General features: G+C 36.3%; 3 protein-coding genes and 1 pseudogene across 7 annotated transcripts; 2 read left to right on the top strand and 2 right to left on the bottom strand.

Moving 5' to 3' along the window:
• The first annotated feature begins 321 nt into the window (after nt 1-321).
• On the top strand, nt 322-8,126 carry LOC140667742 (uncharacterized). 4 transcript variants are annotated; one of them, XM_072895941.1, is made up of 19 exons: nt 322-451; nt 627-730; nt 1,344-1,472; nt 1,557-1,687; nt 1,761-2,086; nt 2,174-2,346; nt 2,438-2,947; nt 3,585-3,796; nt 3,878-4,141; nt 4,221-4,365; nt 4,451-4,823; nt 4,940-5,107; nt 5,582-5,795; nt 5,866-6,036; nt 6,108-6,294; nt 6,395-6,602; nt 6,689-6,830; nt 6,927-7,105; nt 7,226-8,126. In XM_072895941.1, exons 1-19 carry the CDS (start codon nt 357-359, stop codon nt 7,560-7,562), a joined length of 4,068 nt encoding a protein of 1,355 aa, XP_072752042.1. In that variant the 5' UTR covers nt 322-356; the 3' UTR covers nt 7,563-8,126. The 4 variants fall into 4 exon arrangements, with proteins under 4 accessions (XP_072752042.1, XP_072752041.1, XP_072752043.1 ...); XM_072895940.1 differs by having other exon boundaries at nt 2,426-2,947; XM_072895942.1 differs by lacking the exons at nt 6,927-7,105; nt 7,226-8,126 and having other exon boundaries at nt 2,426-2,947; nt 6,689-6,915.
• Nucleotides 7,574-10,989, bottom strand: LOC140667750 (ERI1 exoribonuclease 3-like; annotated as a pseudogene).
• LOC140667745 (transmembrane protein 39A) lies at nt 10,460-13,428 on the top strand. 2 transcript variants are annotated; one of them, XM_072895948.1, is made up of 8 exons: nt 10,460-10,581; nt 10,671-11,170; nt 11,295-11,434; nt 11,529-11,627; nt 11,784-11,893; nt 11,976-12,228; nt 12,810-13,017; nt 13,109-13,428. In XM_072895948.1, exons 2-8 carry the CDS (start codon nt 10,853-10,855, stop codon nt 13,361-13,363), a joined length of 1,383 nt encoding a protein of 460 aa, XP_072752049.1. In that variant the 5' UTR covers nt 10,460-10,581; nt 10,671-10,852; the 3' UTR covers nt 13,364-13,428. The 2 variants fall into 2 exon arrangements, with proteins under 2 accessions (XP_072752049.1, XP_072752051.1); XM_072895950.1 differs by having other exon boundaries at nt 10,486-11,170; nt 11,787-11,893.
• Nucleotides 13,429-13,545: 117 nt separating this feature from the next.
• On the bottom strand, nt 13,546-22,825 carry Alpha-spec (alpha spectrin). Its single transcript, XM_072895925.1, has 9 exons — nt 22,747-22,825; nt 22,401-22,589; nt 22,066-22,297; nt 18,093-21,709; nt 15,085-17,612; nt 14,942-14,996; nt 14,476-14,854; nt 14,232-14,398; nt 13,546-14,137 (listed from the first exon to the last, which is right to left on the bottom strand). Exons 2-9 carry the CDS (start codon nt 22,548-22,550, stop codon nt 14,009-14,011), a joined length of 7,257 nt encoding a protein of 2,418 aa, XP_072752026.1. The 5' UTR covers nt 22,551-22,589; nt 22,747-22,825; the 3' UTR covers nt 13,546-14,008.
• Between the last annotated feature and the right edge of the window lie 280 nt (nt 22,826-23,105).

Genomic DNA, 23,105 nt, shown 5'->3' with positions numbered 1-23,105 from the left:
GTCTCCAATGTTTTTCGGGACCTATGTGCCATATGCATTGCCGCCTTCTATTTGTTTCCGCCGTCTTCGTTTGTCCTTTATACGCGCGTCGTAAAAACTTGTCCTGTCACCTGTCAGTTGTCAGTTCGCGTTCGCGAGACCTTCGAGCGCGTGTATCCAATCGCCGTCGATAAGGTCTGTAGCTTTTCAAATTTAAACCGCACCGCAAAATCGACTCAACTGTCGTCGTTTAACCTTCGGAAGAGAGAGAAAGTAGGAGGGTCTCGTGAGGGGCTGAAAAAATTCGTCTCTCGACCGCTTTTTTTTCTCCTCGAAAACCGTTACTGCTTCAAAAAACAAAGGATTTAACAGGAGGGATGTTTACACCAATCAAGCCCTACGGCGTGTTTAACGACACGTTATTAAATACACCTCAGCCGCAGGCGTCGTCAACCGTTCGCAGAAAAAATCCGTGAGTTTTCTCGAGCGTCTCTTCCTTTGCGAATTTTACGAAGCATTCGCTTGAAAAACTGACATTTGATTGACTGACTTCGTCTCTCCTTCTCTTTCTTTCTAGTATGACGAATTCCTGTTGATCTTGAACAATATTTTACAGGATAATTAATCCTAAAAATACCTCGTTTCAGGTTGAAAGACGACAACAAACACAAAGCTGATCAAAGTGTGTATGAAAAGGAATTGACACAGAAAGAAGAGGCCTCCTCGTTAGGTCTTCTGCATGATATGTCAAGTATGTGTATATAATCTTATTTTACAAATTTTTAAATTTATTTTTATAATAAAAAGAAAATATTGACATATTACATATTTTTAGTGTCTTTAGCTCTTGTACGTCACATATTTTTTGCTCTATTCCTCCAGTCATGTACAGATCATAATGTCTTGTCACAATTTTAATTATTTCAAAGTATCTGAAAAAATGTACAAAAATTTATGTATATATGTTCCTTGATATCTATAGAAAATGCTCATGTGTAACAAAAGTTAAGAAATATATTTTAAACTTTTTTTTATTGATTATGTCTTTGGGATATATATATATATATATATATTGTTAAGGTGACCATTGAAGTTTAATCGTCAAAGGTAGTTTGTTTGATACATTTACATCTAGATGTCTTTTTCAATATGTTCTGCTTTGATCTTTTGTATTCTTTTAATTTTTTTTTCTTAAAAAATTTCTATTTTTGTTATATTGTTCTATGCTTTTTAATGATATAAGATCCGAAACCTGCCAATTGAAGACAATTATTCTTAAAATTAAGAGCCCTCTGTCATTATCTTTAAAATACATGAATAATATTGATATATTTGTAATAATACATTATTTGATATGTTGACAGATTTGACAAACATGAGTGTAACAGAGAGTGAGCAGAAATTGAATTACTTAAATACAGATGCAGAGCTTGAATGTGCCAGGAGACTACTTCAGAAATGTAGTGACACAAAAAACTCTCTTTTAACCATAGGTAAATAGAAAAAGACAGATACATGAAGACCTATTCACATGAACTTTATGAGATTACTATTACTTATTTGCACAATTATTTTAGATACAAATAAAGAAAATAATGTCAATATACAAAATATAACAGGCAACTTGCCTGTTTCAAATTTTTCGCTAAATGAGCCTTGCGTGCTCGAATCAGACCAGGAATGCAGCATTAATCGCTTGACAAATGAAGTCAGTATGAATGTGTTTGTAATTTAAGAATTTTATTTCAAAGTCAAAACATTTTAGAAGAGATAAATTTCAGGTTACTTTTGATTCTAATGAAGTAACGGCGCGGTCAACTGATGTCAACGATAGTGCAAAGAAACAGTCTCTTTTAAGTGATTCTTTCAATGGTATTAACTTCAGTACAGCCGACATAATGGCGCAATTAAATAATGAGATGATGGTACAACTCAATAACGAAGAAGACTTTTTATCCGGATCAAAAATAACTGAACAATTATCAGTTGATGAAGCTCGTTGGCATCAAGATCGCACATATTGTATGCCAGTTGCAAGTACAGAAAAGCAGAAATTAGATCTCACTTCCTTTTCTGGTATCATTGGACAACTAGATTTAACAGTAGAGTATGTTTGTTTGCGTAATTATGTATTATCTACTCTTTCGTTTAATTTTGTTAAAATATATGCAATAAGATAACGTTTAAATCGTAGATCTTGTGCTGGACAGAAACTATCTATTGGCCAATATTTTGAACGTAAATCTGGTGATATAGGAATATTGGGGAATGATAAACAAGTAAGACCAAGTTTTGGTCTTCCTTCGGAAAGTCCTGTAAAAAGAGGCAATTTGGTACCATTAATTGAATCGACTATTTTGACAGATGGTATAATTATACTATTTTATAAAATAAATTTTTTCCTCTAAACATTGACATATATCGTACGAAAAAAAATATATTGCAGCGTCATTTACAGTGGAACCAAAGGAGGAGGAACATACATTCGTTGCGAATGCAACAAGAGACATAGATAAAACTAATATCATAAGTTTAAGCACTATACTTAATACTTTACAAAACGTTGATAGTGGCATGCCACGGCGACTAGTTGACCAAATTTTAATGGCACAGAAAAAGAAGAAGAATGGTCGAGTAATGCAAAACAGTGCAGTACAAGAAACTTATATGTTGCCTTCTGATAGAAAGTCTATGTTAGCAACGCCTACTGGGAATTCCAACAAATTTGATGAAGATATTTTACAAAATCTTTCAGCGAAGTTATCACTTGACAGTCAAACTAAAAATGAAATTAAAAGTGAAACCGTTAATGTGAAACAAGAGCGTTCGAAAGTACTGTCATTTGCTTCAAGTAAAAATATAAATGTAGCTGAATCTTTTACAAATATATGTAAAGAAAAAATATTAAAAAAGGAAGCAAGTGATAAGAGTGCAATTTCTTCATTTAATCAAGATGCATTTAATGCAGGTTTGTAAATAAAGATTTCTTTCTTTAATTTACTTTAGAAGTCTATATTTTAAATATTATTATTAACTCTGTTATAAGTATTTTAATATTTTAATATATATATATATATATATATATATATAGTGCTTGACAAAAGTTGAAGGATATTTTTAAAAATTGGGCTATTTTCAGATCACGGCAAAAAATTAAAAAAATATTTTAAAGTTTCAACTTTAACATGGTATCAATAGTTTTTAAAAATTATTTTATTTTTAATTAAAAAATAGTCCAATTTTTTTAAAACACTGAGTGTGCTCAGACTTTTGACGAAGCAATATATTTATGTATTTATATCCATAATCTACTGATTGTGAGTATGTAAAAGAAACTGACATATTTTTTAACATACGTATATATATAAATAAAAGTATCAACATTGGATGTTACATTGTTACAAAATTTCAAATTGTCATCTAATGACAAATTTACTTCATTATTTTATGTACCATCTAAAGTGGATTTAAAAAGTTATGATGAAAGCTACAATGATTTGAATATACAAAGAAAAGATATATTTTGTTTAATTATTAAAACTGACTTTATCTTCTCTATAATGAAAATATAATCTAACAATCTTTTTTTCAATTTTTTTTTTCAGGTAATGTTGTTATCGGGAAGAATACAGAACGACTATGCAATTGTATCATTGGCATGACGAGTGAAGTTAATATTGAACTCATAAATCATGGGGATAAATGGATTACATATTCTTTAAAATTAAACGAAGTTCTAGGAGATATGCAGAGTATTGAATTGAATATACCTCAAGATGAAATGTTAATAAAGCCAAATGGTGTGCAATCAACAAAGGTATATTTCAATAGCTAATAATACATAAATAGATAAATATTGTCCTCTATTTATCGATAATTATTCGATTACTACTTACAGATCAAAGTGAAAGTATTACAAATGTGTGAACAAGTATTTGTAGCATTAAATATAATCTTAACTGATATGGTAACACAATCGAAATGGTGTATCAAGCACATGATCTGTGTTAATCCAGAACAACTTGAACTTGAGATTATGTGCGACTCTCATAAAGAGGAGTTGGATTTTCAATATATTACGAAGAATTCAACAAAAAGTCTACCTATAATATTTCACAACAAAAACAGTATTGACGTGCCTATTAAGCTGTCTATATTACATGTGAGATTATATTATATCAAAAATAAAGCATACATAGTTGAAACAATATGCTGAAAATTAATTACTATGTTCTTTACAGGATGGACCGAAAATGTTTAGCATTGATGCTGCTTTCGATAAGTCAATAAAAGTAAATGAATCTCACGATGAATTCACTCATCTAATATTAAAATCTCATGAAAAATTTACTACTAATATAAAGTGTGAACAATCCACATCGATAGGTAAATGTCTCCTTCATTCAAAAGAGTGTACTCTTTATAGATGTAAACTTTGCAGTCGAAATTAAGTGAAATTTTTGTCCAACAGATTTTCCACAGAAACAACCGCCCTATTGGAAGGGCAGATTAATTATACACGTACAATGCAATGATGGCACCGTCCTACTCCAGAAAGAAGTGCCCCTCTACGCGCAGATGGGTACCTGTAAAATTCAAATCGTAGACACAGAGGTACCTATAATCGTGCCAAGGCAACAAGGCAAGTTGCTGAATATCGTTAATTCGGGAAATGTGGCGACACATGTATCTGCCACTATCGTGCCTATCGAAAACTATCCAAATGCGGCGCAAAATTTTTCCATAGAACCGGATGATATATTCTTACAAGTTGGGGAAAGAAGCTCGTTCGTAATTATATATAAACCACAAGTTTCAAATACGAATTCTTTAGATAACGAAAGGTGACGAAATTTGAATTTATCAATATTATAAATTTATTTCTATTATTTATTTATAGTATTACAAATTTATTAGTTTTTTATTTTTTAATTATTCTATTATATATTTTTCTATGCAGATGTGCAAAGATTAAATTAGTTGCCGGTAACAATGTTTACCTTTATATCGTAACTACCGAACAAATATCACTAGAATCGGAAAAAGAAAATTATTTGCGTTGCCATACGCCCAGTAATGTTGTATCTCTAAGTCCAGCAACATCACCACAGAGTATAATTTCTAGCAGGTCAGTTTATATTTTTACATATAGGGTGTCTATTTATATAAAGTGAAGAAAAAGTAACTGAAAAAATCTCGAAAAATATAAATTTTACAGAAAAGTGTTTCATATTTTTATAGCTCTTGTTGAACTCACGTTTTCAAAACACTACAATAAAGCTCCTTTTGGTTAAGAATTTCCTGAGATATTTCATATTTAATATTAAAAGTATCATGACAAATTTTAAAATATCTCAGGAAATTCTCAATCAAAAGAAGCTTTATTATAGTATTCTGATCTTTTCTCGAAAAGAGTAAAAAAATTTATATACTCTTTATTGCAGATTAAAAACTGTTCAAATTTCTTTTATTAAACTTTTTTATAATTTCAATCAATTGGTCAAAATATTTGGACATTTATGGACGGACACCCTATCAAATAATATGATAATCGTCATTGCATAAGCAATAATCTATAATAAATATTTAAATTTGCATGTAGATCTGGACCTTGTGATAGAAATTCACCCATCAGTACAGTATCCAGTGTAGCTATACCAAGCAATACAATTCCAATTAAGTCAACACACCCTGCCTTAATATGGAATAGTGTCAAAATAGGAAAGACTGAAACTAAGGAATTTATAATCTGTAACACGAGTAATAATAAGATTAAAATTCAGATAGACATATCAGATGACAATAAGAATTTCAAGGTATATTACTAAATCTAAAAAGAAAGTTGTAATTGAAACTCCTATATTCATGCAAGTATTTATGTTATAGTTTTTTGGAGATAGACAGAATGTCAATACAAGCATGGTGTTAGTAATGAAACGTCAAGAGTATACAACTCTCGTCGTTAGCTTTAGTCCATATCATGTAGGCCCAGCAACTGGAAAAATCACTATCAAACATTATACGAGAGATGGTGGTGATTCTCAACAACATAAAAAAGTGTGTATAAATATTTATGGAACATTTTAACAAACTTAAAAAATATTACAATAATTTTAATTATGTGATAGATACCTTTGTACGGATATGGTGGGTACAGTAAGATAAAAATTTGGAATATACTGAAAGATACAAGTGGGAAGATGATATTATCACTTGGTACTTTGTATTCTGAAACAACAGTCTTGACTGCAAATATTACACTACAAAATATTGGAGACTTACAATCATTTGCTAAAATAAAAGTTATACCTAAAGGTTTGAGTAAATTAATTTTTTCTCCTTTTCACTAACCATTACATATATATTTTAATAAATGATGTAAATACATATGTGAATATATATTTATATATTTCAGTTATTTCTCCAACGATAGTTTTTCAAGGATCTAGTTGGCATGTAAAGCCCAAAGAATTGATTCTCAATCCTAAAGAGACTCGACGAGTGTTAATAGAATTCTACCCCAAAAAAGAAGACTTCGCGATATTACAACGTACGGAGGTATCGCATGTAGCAACAGTAAACGTCATTTATGGGGATGAACCGACCCGCTGGCGAATACGCAGGTAAAAAGATGAGCGAATGTATCTAGACAAATTGGCATCAATTTTTATCACTGAAAAAAAAAATTATACTTTCTTCCTTTTTCTAGATTGTATAATAAAATAAAAGAATCGGATGGATTTTCGACTGAAAATGAAAGTGAGACGTTCAAAAATATTGTACATTCCATATGTGAAGCTTTCCCTGGAGAGCAACTAGCTTCCGGTTTATCATTGATTCGCGATCCTGTTGTGAGTATACTTCTATATAATGAATTTTTTATTTTCATATATATTTTTTATTATTCATTTTTATTTTTCTATTAATAATAACGAATATTTAAATAGCAAAACCTAAATAATCTTTGCACTGGAGTTCATCAGTATGAAATAATGCTTACTGTGGAAGCGTGTGCTGATGATACTCTGCCTGTTAATTATGATGCTGATGAATCCCATGAGTATTATACTTTAAGTGACACTACCCAAGTGGACGAAACAGCTGGAGCAAGTTTTTTTGTTCCTCAGTAAGAGATTTTATATATATATATTTAGTATAATAGTTATAATACAAATTCAAGTAGATAATCTTTGATAAAATTGATTAACTTAGAAAAATTTCTTATTAGTTTTTTTTTTTTAAATAGAACTATGGTAGAACATGAAACTCCTCAGCATCCAAGATTACCAGAAGAACAATTTACTGTAACTCCGTCCACCGTCGTTCTCCATTTTCCAGAAGAGAACGAAGCAACCGTTAATGTTCTTAGCTTGTTCAAAGCAGCTGAGCCATTTCAAACCAGTTTGTCAAATTCGAATTATTTCAGTGTTGTTCCCACGGAGGGATTGTTACCGAGCAGAAGAAGCTTTCCTTTGAAGATACAATGTTTACGAAGGATAGAACGTAATATGCAAGCTATACTTGAAATTTATACAGAGAACCACAAACAAGATGTGTTGATTAAAGTCATAAAACGACTGTAAATTAAATGCACAATTTTGTAATCAAAATATTTATTTATGATTAATGTAATTAATAATTTTTAAAATACTTCTTTATAATTAATGTAATTAATAATTTTTATATACAAAAGCGATATTTTATTAACGTAAAAAACTGATTTTTGATAAATATGTGTTTTCTTTTTTATATGTTTCTTACTTTGTAATCCTTTAAACTTAGTACAGAACTTGTTAATGATAAAGTAACTTTAAATTGTGTGTTATAATTTTCTTTTAAAGCTTGTATTATAGAAACCATATTTTTCACATCATCAATGCCTGAATGTAAGCGCCCTTGCAGTAGAAGATTCAATCACGCGAATATGTCTCTCAAATTCCTCGGATAATATCCGGTGGAGTCGCAAAACGTATGCTTCAATTCTATCCATCGTTTGAATTCATCCGGTAACGTAATATTGTCCAATTCACACTGATTCGGCAGCATCGTCTTCAAGTCCCAATTGTCACACGTTATGAACGAGTTTTTGTCAGATTCGTCAAAATATCCTCCTTCGTTTAACCACTCACAAAACTTGGAAAACACATCCACAAAGCAAGGTGATTGTTCACCGTCTCCTGCATAATTCCTGTCAATTCTGTGCAGAATGGCGTGAGATGAGGATGAATCCTCGGTTTAACATAAGCGCATCCTTCAGCTTCCAATCTCTGGTGGACAGGGCTATGCATGGTAATTCTATGATCTCTCCTGTGGTTTGAGCATTGTATATCTGTCGCAGGTAGCTTCGAAGTCCATTACCAGTAAATACTTAAACTTTCGTACCACTTCCTGGGAACGATTTACCGTCGTTCTAGGATACCTTCGGAGAACTTGATGAGCCATGTTTGTTATTCATATGAGCGAATTATGAGGCCTGTAAAATTTTAAAATAATGTAAATATGTTTAATTATTTAATTCGTGGACAATAAAAAATATTCTTTTAAATTTCATTGTTGATCGAGATGATTATTTACATTTATTCCTTTAATTTCATTAAAGGACTAAATAAAAATAATTTCTTTTATTATTCTAAGTATTCTTAAATAACATTAAAATTTCAGGGAATTTAATATACATCACGATTATTTATTGAAAATAATAAAATAAAACGATGCAAATTATATTGATTGATTTCAAATAGATTGATATTTGTTGCTTAAAAGAATAATACCCTTTATCGACGATTTATTTATTAATATATAATTTGTTAATAAAATTTTACCCAGAAAAAGAAGCTTCAACTGTACATGTGTAAATGACAAGGTATGGACATTTCCATATTAAAAAGTTAAGTTGTATTTCTGAGCCACCTGGACGAATAGCTTAATTTTTTGGAATTAAAATCTATTTTTATATATTCGGTCAATTACATTTCGGAATACTTTTCTTTTGAATTTTTCAACAATTCTCAGAATAAATAAAATGTACAAGTAAAATAACCAATACCTATATTTTTTAAAAATATTGATGCATGTTTATCATTACATATGTTTTTTAATGCTGATTTAATCTTATTGTTAGTATAAAAAGCAGAAAAATTTACCTTTGATTTTTTGTTTAAATTTCTTATTTGCATCTCAATAAACATTCTTTGTGTATTTGTCAATGCTGAATATTTTTTAAAAAAAGTAAGACTGCTAAATTTAGTAGCATATTTTAATCAATGTTTATAATGCACAAAGTTCCTGCGCAAGATATTATTTTGTTTCTGAAAGGTTCTGCTTTTAACATATAACTTTCTTGCTATTGGAGTCAAGTGTTTTCCTCTAGTTATATCGCCAAGTATATTTCTATTATGGTTTATATAATTAAACCTTTTTAGAATATTTAAAGAAATCTCTGAATTTATCTGTTGCTATGTTTTTTGTTCAAGTATATCAATATTTATATTGCTTTCCAATATAGTATCTTTTTTATGCAATACAATATCTTTTTCTTGGCCTGTACTAGGCTCAGCAAAATCATTTTCAATTCTTCCAATAACATCATTGTGATGCATGTTATCAAATGTATATTTTTCTTGTACTTGATTTATACTAGGCTGCAAAATGTCATTTTTTTTAGTCATTTCAATCGCTAAATTCAGAGTTGGAACAGCGTTGTGTTTTAATTGTCTGCAACTCAAAGTAAAGATATATGTATTCTCATCAAAATGTAAATGACAAATTCTGCATTTTCGAATTTTACTTACTGATAAATTTGACCATGGCTGTGATACTGTTTTCAATCATTTTTCCATTAATTCTTTATTTTTAGGAGAAAAATGTACAGGAGCTTTAGCAAGAGATATACATCCTGTAATTATATATATTCAATATTAATATAGAGGATTCTTAACATTAATATAGGCATTTTTCAAGCAAGACATAGATGACACAGTGTAACATTGTGCCATTTAGCATGTTTTAATTTTTAAACACCTATAATTTGTATAAGTGCATTTGTGTAAGTGCATACCTTATAAATACAGGCTTGATTTCTTTTATACACACAAGAACACGATAAACAATTAGATACTTTGTTTAGATAAATGATTGTTCGAACAATTAGATATTTTTTTACTATGCTATATTTTTTACTATTTGCCTTCACCCGAATGCTATTGAGACTAGAAGTGGTTAGAAGTGGTAAATGACAACATATATGTCATATGTCATATGGCATGTATGTATTACATTGGGTGCGTTCGGGGAGACACTATTAGCGCTAACAGTGTCATTCTATCTTTGTTATTTATTAAAAGTTGAACAAAAATAGAGCGACGTTGTTAGCGCTAATAGCGTCTCCCCGAACACGCCTATTAAACGGCGCATGTGTATGCGCATGCGCATCACGCTGTTTTTGCATATGAGGGGGGGGAGGGTTCTTAACCTTAAAAAAAAAAATTCGTAACTCTTTTTGTCAACATATTGCGAGCGATAATTTTAACTTTATCAACTCTTATCTTAAAAAAAAGAAAAAGAAGAAAATACTTTGTCAAGATTTTGTACTTAAATATAAATGTGAATTCTCTTTCTCTTTCTCTCTCTCTCTCCCTCTCTCTCTCTCTCGCGACATATATATTGCAAATTATCATGTGTTTTGTTGACAGTGACATAATAAACATGTCGGAAAAACTACGACGGAAGAGAAAAAGCTGTCCTCGATAGAAACATTGTCTCTTGAAAGCGTCGTGACACGTGTTCGTCATGTGTCATCAGAAATCAATGGGATAATAAAGGAGCTCGCGTGTCCCTCGAACGTCAGAAGGAATAATAAATGCACACATGAAACATGCCTGGTGGCAGACGAAATGCTGCCGGTCGAGCTGGCCCTTACGGGAGATATTCCGGATCTGCGAACGTCAACGGAAGGAGCAACAGCGGTGAAAGGACGATCGGAGGTGGCGTGGATGACAAGAGGCTTGACGAGATTTACGGCGGGAAATCTCTGGCACCAAAGCACGTTCCTATACCCGTAGTGCCGGTCGACGGACAATTGACCTTCGAAGCACTATCCCTGGCCATCTCAATTGTCGCAGCTTGTCTGCAACTGCTTAATCTTTATAGAACTGTATGGTGGTTACCAGATTCGTACAATAATTATAGTATGGTACGTTACTTTTATATGTTTATAGAAAATTTTATATATATGCACTAAAGCATTTTTATAAATAATTTAAGAAAGATAATTACAGTCTATATATTGATTATTTCAAATTATGTTGATGTTTCAGAATTTTTATTTGATAGATCCTTATCTGCTTGTATTTATTTTTACAATGGTGGCACGTAGATTTGTTTATACACTTTTACGTCAATTCATTGATATGTCATTGCCAGTTCGATGGTTACCTGCAATCCAAAAGATTATGAGGTATTGTATTATGAGTCATCACTGGATAATTTATATTTATAAGATATGTGAGACAATATTAAAATAGTTTAATATTTATATAATTTTATTTCAGAATATCTTTATTAATTACTGTAATGAGCATACTGTGCTGGTGTCTTTATCACATGGCTGAGAGGCATAACTCTATGAAGATTTTTTATTTGTGTTATCCGTGTGTTTCTCTTTTAATCATATTAATATTTTAAATAATAACTCATAAGTTATTTTATATTATTATATATTAACAGATCATATTTATATATCATTGGAATTAAAATTAGAGAGATAGGAACGAGGAGATATTGTTTATGATATACATTTGTTTCAGAAGTTTGTCGGTATATTTTGTCATGTTTGGAATAAGTGCGGCACCATTTTTCGACATTTCCACATCATTCTCTTGTGGAAAAGAGGAACGGAAAACGAAATATCTATTAGGCAAGTGACACGCCACATCGCACACTTCATCTGTCATTCATTTCTAAAGTTTAAAGTGCGATACCACTCTTCTCGTGTGCAGATAAACCTTTACACAATTGTTCGCTAAATGCGTCGGCCATCCGGGCAGAAGTATTCACCCTTAGATCTGACTTTAATCGACGATTAAAGCGAGCTTTGTTCTCGTCCTCTGGTAGTGCGTACGTTTGTGGAATCGCACCCATCATCTTTGTACCACCGCATTTACATTTTAATATACCATGGGTGGTGCAACATGTAATTTTGTTCTGGCTTGGACGAATAAGCGCATGCTTTGCTCAGTCTTATCCTGTCAGGTGAATAATATAATATTAATATAGTTATATATCACATAGATAATATACAATATCCTAATATATATATATATATTATTTAGAACACTGTATGATAAATATTTACAATTATTTTTACTATTTACTTTTTTAAATATAAATATTTTATACAAATTTATATACATTAAGAGAAAGAAATCTTAGAAACTGTATTTAACATATTATTAAAATATAGATTAAATATTTTATATAATATTCATTAGTAAAATGAAAGAAATAAGTAACAAAATTAATATTTTTCAAATATTTACTGAAATATTTATGATAAATCATATATATATATGATTTATCATAAATATATTTTATGCTCTGTTTGTTGTAAGATTATAAACATATTTATGAAATATTTTGATAAATATTTATAAAATATTTAAATAATTATTATAAATACTTTGCATATATTTTATAAATATTATTACTGCCTATGTAATATAATTATATATTATTATATGTATAGTATACAAAATAAGCTTTTTCAACTGTAAAAATGATCTTAGCCAAATCCAAAATCCGCAAGAATACACATGTTGTTTATTGATTTTCAGATATTGCGATGTGCTACATAGGGCGGCGCTACATTTAGGCCGATGGGTTAAAATAGAAAACCGAAATAATCACATATACGCCCAACCGTGGAATGACACGGTATTGTGGCCTCACGGATCAATCGTAAAGCATAATCGAGAGATATATCGTTCGGAAGGTTTGTGTACGGCAGCGGAACCGGGTAATCTAAATCACTATAGATTCCATGTACGATATCTTATTGTTATGAATAATGAAAATTATGACACACTTAATATACTAATTGGTATACGTTTTTCTCTCTCTCTTTCTTGCATAGGCCTTATTCAATAATCCAACAATGTTGCTATGTTCACTATTGGGACTGCAGTTGTTATTGGTGGGCGTTCAACTGCTTATTTTATTACGGATAACTGAATGGTATCAAGTAATTTCGATGACACTGTTATTAATTATAAATTATTACACTCTGTTCAAAGTAGCGAGGGATTATTTAATATGCTGGAAAGTATATCGCGCTGAACAAATAATACAAGAAAAATCTCAAATGGTTGTAAATCCAGTTGCTCAATAAGATTAAAAAAAAATTCTTCTGCAACATTCATTTTTTTATTTTTATTCATTTCTTTCTATTAATTTTACTACTAAAATAAACATTTCTTTTAATCATGAATATAAAAAAATTTACATGAAAACTTAAGAACTTGCACATTTAGGGATTCTTATTAAATAAAAACAAAGTCAATATATAACACATGTTAAATGCATTTATTTCAAAGAATAATATGAGAAGTATTAGACCAAAACTAACTGATATGAGGAACATTTAAAGATACGTATACAGAATATATGTGTATCTTTAAAATATATTAAATTGAACTAAATATATTTCACAATATTAAATTGAATATATTTTTAAAAATGCAGGTGTTAAATGCATAGTATGTTAGAAGAAATTTTGCTTTTTTTTTCACTCTATTGAAAATATAAACATATTCGTTACATATATCAGCCAGACGGTCTAAGTAAAGTTAAATCACAATCTATGCAAATACTCTATGTAATAATATATGTAGGTTAATATATAAAGACATTAGTCATGCATGGTATTAAAAAGAAAGAACTGTGCAACAGCTTAATGCTGTTTAACGCGCGGTTATAATTTAATAAGCTCCGAAAAATATTACTATATAACACGCATGTATATATGAATGCATAATTAATTCTGGAAAAGAGTGCGTGTAAATTCTATATAATCCAATGCTGCCGTTATCGGTCGTTCCGATTTGGGATCTACGTAAGGTTTCATACGAGCGACACAGTAGTCGGCCATCTCTTTTGTGAGGTTCTAAACAGAAAAGAAGATAAATTATATTCACATTGAAATGTAAGAATGAGTGCAGTCCAGATCTCTGAATACTCTGTAGTATATTTGCACTTACAGCATATAATTCCTCCTTTGTGACATATGGCCGATCTGCTGCGGTGATGGCTCGGAAAGCGTTCTCTATTTCCTCCGAGCTTTGAACATTCTCTGTTTCCTTGCTGATCATAAACGCCATGTACTCTTGCAGTGATACGTAGCCATCTCTATTAGGATCTACGATGTCTGTGAATGGTAACAAAAAATTTATTAAAAATTGATGTCTAAAATAATATCGGAGAAGAATTTAAAGTGAACGAAACCTAGTATGTTCTCGAATTCTGGATCAGGTTGTCCTTCTTCCATCATGGGCAGATCATAACCCAAAGCTCTCAGGCACGATTTGAATTCTTGATGATTCAGACGACCACTCTTATCCTTGTCAAAGTGCTTGAACATCATGGAGAATTCTTTGAGCGCATCCTCAGACACACCGGATTGATTTCGGGCTTGAATTTGCTGCTCCAAATTGTGTTGCATGCGCATTCCGAGTTGATCCAACTGGTCCCATTGCTGTGCCAATCCCACGGTACTGTGCTCCGTATAACGATTGTCCAGAATTAGATGCTCCTCTAAAATAGCTCCCAGATCTTCAATCTTTTTCAGGTCTTGACGACGTGCGCGAACCTCTTGAGTTTTTCGCTGTACAAATTTGTATATGTAATTTATATGTAACATAATGAAGTGTTTTTAATATTTATAAGAAATGTTTGTTTCAATTACACAAACCTTGGTAGCTTCCAGTTGCTGTTCTAAAGATCCAGATCCTTCCATCATGGATGTTCTATAAAAAAAAAAGATAATTTACGTTTATATATATATATATTTAAAAGAAAGTGAATAAATATTTTTTTCAAAATCAAGATGCAAACCTTGTTTCCGCGAGCCATTGATGGAAGGCGTTGGCGTGCTTGGCGAATTCCTTACGTAATTTATCGTTCTCCTCTTGTCGCTGAGCTTCCTTCGCGAGTTCAACGTCGCGTTCCTTAATAATCTTCTGCAAGTTACGCCAAGTATCCTCCAAAGCCTCCATCGTAAACCACGTGTATGGATTGGGCCCAACGTTGAAGCTCTTGATTTGCCTGTCAAGAGCGGCCAAGGCTTGGAAATCGGCTTCAGCAGAGGACAAACTGGCCTGGAACTGTGCGTGCGCCTCGCGAAGAGCGCGAATCTCCTCGATACTGTTGCAACGCACCGGATCCGTCAGATCCTCCTCGGCGTTCTCGAACCAAGAGTTGAAAGCGGACGCCTTCTTCGCAAATGTCAGATACAGTTCCTCGATTTGTCTGAACTGATCCTGCATTCTCAACAGACGCTGTTTCCTCGCGTCAGAATCAGCCAACAGTTTCTGCCAACGAGTAATGACATCGGCATGACGTTTTTGTATACTGGGTGTCTGATCATGACCGGAATCGACGAGCATTTCCTTCAACGAGGTGATATTCTGGATACCTTCGTGTTCGAACGCGTGAAGACCGGCGTCGAACGTCTCCTGTTTTGTGAGTAGAGTCTGTACGGTGGACAAATCTCGGCCAAACTCTTCGGAGCGCACGTGGGTCTCCTTGTCGGCAATCCACGATTCGACTACATCAGCCTTCCACATAAACTGCAAGTATGCCGAATTGTCATTCAACCGCGTCTTCCTGCGGGCCGCGAGAGCTCCAAGTTGCTCCAGTTTGTTGCGCAGTTGCGCGCATCTCTGACTAATAGCGTCCGCTCGATGATTGCCAGCCTTGATCAGCGTCTCCCCGGCCTCGCAAATATCCTTGCAACGTTCACCGTGAGCCGCGAAATCAGTCTCGAATGCATCGTGCTTTTTCAAGAGACCCTGAACAGCGGCCATTGTGTCGCCGTAATCCTCGACGGAGAGTAATTGCTGCTTTTCTGTAATCCACGCTTCCTCCTCTTCGACTTTGGCGAGGAACTGCTGATATGTTAAGGATTCGTCCAACTTTTGTCCTCTAGTGGCAGCCAATTGCTTTAGTTCGGCCCACGCCTGATTGAGAAGTTTTAAACGCTGCTCAATTTCGGGTACTCCCAGATTTGAGACGTCCATCAATTTCTCTCCCGCTTCTTGAACGGCTTGTATGGCAGGTTCGTGACTACCGAGTTCAGCTTCCAATCTTTTATGTTTCTTCTTCAGGTTCTGCACGCCAGTGAGATCACGGCCGTAATCATCCGATCCAACGAGAAGCTTTTTTTCCTTGATCCAAGACTCTTCATCGGCGATGTCGCGGAAGAATTGATGTAGAGTGTTGGCCTCATTAAGTCTTGCTTGTCTATGCGCGGCTAAATTTCTGATTCGCTCGTAACGCTCGTTTATGCTCTGTCGTTTCTCCTGAATACCAGCGGCATCGAACTGGCCACTTTCAATCAACGAATCGGCTTGTGCATTCATATCTTTGATCCTCTCTTCGTGCGCTTGTATATCTGCCTCGACAAGTTGATGCTTCTTCATGAGATTCTGTACTGAGGCCAGGTCCTTACCAGCGTCTTCGGACGTGAGCAAACTCTCAACTTCTCCAAGCCAGAAATCGAGATCTTTCACGGCGGCGATATAAGTACGTTGCTTATTAGCTTCCTTCAATTTCATCGACTTCTCTGTGGTCTTTTGCGTAAGATATTCCCATTGGTCAGCGATGGACGCTAGTCTCTTCTGTACTGCATCTTCCGAGCCGGCACACTGATGCTTCTCGATCAAATTACCTCCCATGGCGAGCACCGACTGAATTCGGTCCGCGTTCGCAGCCAATTCGGCCTCGAAAGCTTGATGTTTCTGATGCTTGGACTGTATATTGGCGGGATCCTTGTAATTCTCCTCGGTAGCCAGCTGAAGTTTTTCGGCGATCCAATTTTCCATCTCGTCGGCGTCGCGGGAGAATTGCTGCAAGGTCTGAGACTCGCCTAGCTTGGAGCGTTTCTCGATAAGAGCGTCCTTTAAATGCCGCCAGCGATCCAATACCTGGCAACGTCTTTCGTCGATTGGTTTGGCGGCGTAATGCTCGGCGGCGATCAGCTGATCAGCTAGGGTTTGTAAAGTAGCAATCTTCTCTTCGTGCGCGTTAATCGCCTTATCGAAATCTTCGTGTTTCTTGATGAGAGCCTCGACATTGTCACTGCTGTCCACCGCATCCGCACTGCTGAGGAAAGCCTCTCGCGCACTCATCCAATTCTCCGCCTGCTCGCAATCTCTGCAGAACAATTGCAACTCGAGATTCTGATCGAGTTGCATACGCCGTTGGATCCAGGCCTTCTCCAGCTCCTGTCGCGCCTCGGTCATAGACTCAAGTTTTTCCAATATTTCCACACTGGCGTAGTGACTAGATTGCAACAGCTGTTGACCAAATAATTCGAACGCCTGAAAAGTACCCGCTCTGGCGTCTATCTCCATTCGATGCTCCTATAAAAAAAACGAAAAGAATTTAATAAAATAAAATCACACACGACTCATGTTTTCGAGTTGTTGGTGTCAATATGCAATCCTATTTGTTATGTACGATCAAATCCATTCGGCAGTAGATATTACGATAAGCAGAAAGGCAGCAATTACGCGAGAAGCATCGAAAATACTCAAACTGTTAATAGGCAGTATTTTCATTGCAGAAAACATCGGCACAGCGCTTCCTCTCGTACAAGAAAAAAAAAGAACAAAACATCATTAACGAGGCGGACTACGCGAGATTAATTTTAGACATTCTCGTCAGCAAATCCGCGACTTCCTCGATACATGCTCAAACGTTCTTATATACCTCTGGAAGTATGCCATAACGCGCGTCTATCTCTGCTCTGTGATTCTATAATTTAAATGACTTGTAAACGATTCGCCAAATGAGTGATGGTATGATTGTATTCGATTATTCTATAATGGGGAATGTTTTACCTGGTGACGTTCGAGTAACGCCTCGGCACCCGTGACGTCCGACGCGAGTTCCTCGGAAGCAACCAAGCCCATCATCGAATTGATCCAAGCCATTAAATCACGATAATCGCTGAGGAATCGTTGCAGATCATATGAGTCGAGAAGCTTTTCTTTCCTGCTGTTAGCTTTGGCTGTTAGTTGGGTCCACTCTTCGTTGATCTCCTTCTGTTTGGCGTATGTTTGTTCGGCAGTCTCCGGATGCGATTGCATCAAGCGATTAGCCGTTTCATCAAGTTGCTTGATCTTATCTCCCAGAGCCGCCAAATCTCTCTCCAAACCTTCATGTTTACGCTGTAGAGCCTGAACGCTGCGCAAATCCTTGCCCAAGTCGTCATTATTCAACGCCGCATCTTTCTCGCGAATCCAATCTTTGGTCTCGTCAACGTCGCGATGGAATCGTTGCACTTCGTGAGCGGAACCGAGCTGATTAGCACGTTCCGCAGTGAGTGTTTGCAGACTGGTCCATTTCTCGTTCAGATCCTGAATCTGTGTCTGAATTTTCAATGCTGCTTCGGTCTGCCCGAGACTCATCAGCTGTACGGCGATTTCATTCATCTCGGCCAAACGTACCTCGTTCGCTTTAAGATCGGCTTGAAAATCATCAAACTTTTTCTGCATTACCTCAACCTGTTCCAGATCCTCACCGACATCCTGCACTTGCGCGTGATTCTCCTTATCTTTGATCCAAGTAGCCAACTCAGCGGCCTCTCTCACCAGTACATAAGCTTTAGCCGTTTCATTGAGTTTGTTTTGACGTTCGCGCGCTAGACGCAAAAGATCATCGTACTGTCCCTGAATCTGCGCTTGTCGCGCGGCGATCGAGCTCTGCTCTCTAGCCAAGTTCTGCTGAGACGCGCTGAGACCCGCTTCAGGTTCCACGCGCTTCACGTACGCCGCCGGTACGAAACCTTGACGATCGTTCACTTCGACTTTCCACCAGTCTTTGTTATTGGAGTTGAGAAGAGTCAGAGTGTCGCCCTTCTTCATAGATACTTCTCTAGGAGACTTCTCGGTGTAATCGTAGAGAGCCACGACGCATTCCTTACCGGTGATGTCAACCGTAGGAGTCTCTTGCTGTCTGCATGCCGCAGCTTGATCCCTTAGCGCCGCGATGGTGCTCGCGAACGCTTCCAAATCACTGACCAAGGCTTCGTGCTTCTTTAGAAGAGCCTCAGAGCTATCTTCATCCTTTCCGTAATCGCCGTTCATCACTATAGGACGTTTCTCTTTCATCCACGATTCAGCCTCGTTCGCGTCGGCAAAATACTGATGCGCCTGCAACGAATCGTCCAGATCGTTCTTGCGTTGCCGAGCCTTGTCTTTTAGCTGTCCCCAATGTTCGTCCAAAGCTGCCAATCGCTGATTGATCTCCTCAGCGGCGAAGTGTCCCTCTTGCAACATCGTTGAACCCGCCTGACATACTGCGGCTACTCTCGGCTCGTGATTATTGATTTCGGCGAGAACAGCTTGATGTTTCTTCTGGAGATTTTGGACGCCAATCAGATCGCGGCCGCGATTGGTGGACGCCGCGACCGGTTCCTTCTCGCGAATCCATGCTTCCTCGTCCTCGATATCTCTGAACAGCTGTTGCACTTGAAGAGAGTCCAGAAGTCTTTGTTTTCTCACGCTCATGGGACGTTGTAAGGCGCTGTATCTAGCTTGCAATTGTTCCTGCTTAGCTTTGATGTTATCGGCGTCAAAGTGGCCCGATGTGACAAACTGCTCTGCCGCTTGAGCGATACTGTCTATTCTATCAGCGTGAGAACCCACATCGGCTTCTAGAAGAGCGTGTTTCTTCTGCAAATTCTGAACGCTAGTCAGATCTTTGCCGTAATCCTCCGACATGAGTTGCCCTTCCACTTCTGAGAGCCACAATTCAATGTCCTCTACTGTACGGTTGAACTGTTGCTGCTGTGAAGCCTCCTGCAATTTCGCGCCTTTCTTCTCGGTGGCTCGCGCCAAACTCTCCCATAGTGTCACAATTTCATCTGTACGGGTGCGTATGCGATCGCTGGCATAGTGATCGCTTTCGATCAATTCCTGACCGGTAGCCACCATCTCTTCCATGCGCGTTTTGTTTGCGTTTAATTCTTGCTCGAAATTCTGATGCTTCTGAACCTTACCGTTCAAATTTGTTGGATCCAAGTAACTGTCATCGGTAGCGAATTTAAGTTTCTCATTAACCCAGCCTTTAGTTTCATCGCAATCCCTCTCGAACTGTTGTAGTTTGTATGCGTCCTCTAGACGACGGCGTCTTTGAGCCGATTTCTCAAGGAGAATGGCTCTTCTTTCCAGTAGTAATTGCCGTCGTTGCGCCACATCGTCCGCAGCATAATGCTCACCCTCGATTAACTTTCCAGCGAAATCGTCAAGCACTTTGATCTTCTCCTCTTGAGCTGCCAAAGATTTGTCAAAGTCCTCGTGTTTCTTAATCAGCGCCTCCACACTGTCGAGGGAATCTCCTAGATCTTCATTTGCAAGAAATGCTTCCTGTTTTGCCATCCACGCGTCCGCTTGTTCGGTATCTCTGTAAAACAGCTGTAAATCCACGCATTGCTCGTACAAGATACGCCTCTTCTCCCATAGACTCAAGAGAGATGACTTATCGTCGGCGAGAGAGTTCAATTTTCGCGCCACTTCCTCGGCAGCGTAATGCTTTTTCTCCAACAGCTTATTACCAGCCAATGTGGTTGCATCAAAACTATCGGCTCTAGCGTCGATTTCACCCTTGTGTTCTTGATGTCTGTCGACCAAAGCTTCGGCGCCCGCTACGTCTTTAGCTAGCTCGTCCGCGGAAATAATAGCCCGCATATCATTCATCCATGATACCAAGTCGCGATAATCGGCTAAGAATCGATGCAGATAATAGGATTCGTTGAGCTTGAGACGTCGCTCTTTCGCTTTTGCGGTAAGACTTTCCCACGATTGCAAGATCTCTGCGCGTTTAGCTTGAATCTGCTTGGAGTGATCGGCTTCATGAATGGCGGCGAGACGATCAGCTTCCGCACCCAGTGTATATACCTTATCTTCTAAAGCGGCCAAATCACGTTCGATACCTTCGTGCTTTCGTTGCAAAGTCTGAACGCTGGCAAGATCTCGACCGAAATCGTCAGACGACAAAACGACATCTTTCTCCGCGATCCAGGCCATAGTTTCATCAGCGTCACGATTGAATCTCTGGATCTCGTGAGCCCCGAAGAGCTTTTCCTGTCGCAGGGTGGCCAGTTGTTTCAATCTCTGCCAAGATTCATTGAGTTCTTCCTTTCTGCGCAGAATGGTGTCGCGTTCGGGATGTCCGTCTAACAACAACTTGTCTGCTAACTCGTTCACCTCTGTAACTCTGTATTCTTGACTGGCCATATCTTTTTGAAATTCGTCAAATTTCCTTTGAAGCACTTCCACATGCTCCAAGTCGTGTCCAAATTCATCGGTCGTTACAAAAGCTTCTTTGTCGTGGATCCAAAACATCACCTCGTCACAGTGACGAATAAACTGTACGAGAACCAAAGCCTGTTGTAATTTCAGACCCTTGTCGGCCAAGCGAGACAACAGCAACTCCCACAGGCGATGTAGTTCCTCTAAATAATTAGATACATTAACAAACCAATCAACTTGCTATATAATCAGTATGTTTCGTAATTAAAATGCACTCTTTTCAATTAAAAGTATGCCAAAATAATTTGAGAGTAACAATTTAAAAATAATTGAATATTAGTTTATTTAATATAAAAATAATAAATAAAACGTAATATAAAAAATATAAAATAATATAATAAAATAAAATATAATATAAAATTATTCAAAAAATTATTAATAATAAAGTTATAATATTCTTGCATGTAAATAAAAACTTAAAAGAGAGTGTATCTGACACTTTGACAATATATTAGAATAATCGATAAAAGGAATTAATATCTCTGACAGTTAAATATACCTAATCTCTTGCGAATTACATCGCTGGAAAAATGATGTTGCGCTATCATTTCAGAGCCAGTATTATCGAGTAATACGATAGCGTTCGAATGAGCAGCGACTTCCGCTTCAAAGGCCTGATGCTTCTGAATCTTTGCTTGTAGATTGGTCGGATCTTTGTAACTCTCATCCGATGCTGCCTGGAGTTTCTCGTAGATCCATCCTTCGAGTTCATCCGCATCTCGCTTAAAATACTGGAAAATAGAAGGTAAAAATAAAGTAAGTCGAAATGTCAGATGTCAAATGTCAAAAAATTATAACGTTTTATTATTGGAAACCAAATGGGAGGTAACGTACTTGAAAGCGACGGGAGTCCTCGAGCTTGTCCCGCTTGTTGCGCGCTTCCGCCTTGAAGTTGGCATATCGCCCCAGCACCTGCTCTCGTCTCTCCTGGATATCCTCCGGATTCTCAAGAATCTTCACTTCCTTAGGTGTGATCTGGTCCATGTCCGAAGTAATCCTACTCGTACGTATACAAAATGGCCTCTGTGGGGTGTGGCAGGATCAATTTCGCCGTTGGGATCGATAATTAATGTTTTGCACAGGCACTGGCAGATCGTCGAATGTAAATGACAGGACGATAAATCGTCCGGTTGATAATGTGAGAAAAAACAGGCGGTTCAAAGATTCGTACAGTTCGTACCTGCGAACTTGTTCCACTTCGTTCACCACGATTGACATTCCACGACACGACGACACGATTCCACCGGGTTCTACAATTCGTGCGTTCTCGTACAAAGTCGGAAGCGTTCGGATGGCGCCGAATGAACGGTCAGTCAAATTCCGCGCCAATAATGGCGATGACGTAATCCACCGATTAGTCGATTATATAGTTTAGCTTATATACAAGGTGTCCTGTAATTAGAATCTGAAAAATCTGCTAATGGCAGATTCTCGAACTCATTTCAAGACTATTTTTCCTCAGCGAAAATGTTAAGGCATCAATAATTTCTGAGTTATAAGAAATTAAGTTAAAAACTTACCAAAACTACATTCTTCAGT

This window comes from Anoplolepis gracilipes, chromosome 7, assembly GCF_047496725.1.
Source record: "Anoplolepis gracilipes chromosome 7, ASM4749672v1, whole genome shotgun sequence".
NCBI lineage: Eukaryota > Metazoa > Arthropoda > Insecta > Hymenoptera > Formicidae > Anoplolepis > Anoplolepis gracilipes.
This window is presented reverse-complemented; position numbering and strand designations above follow the sequence as displayed.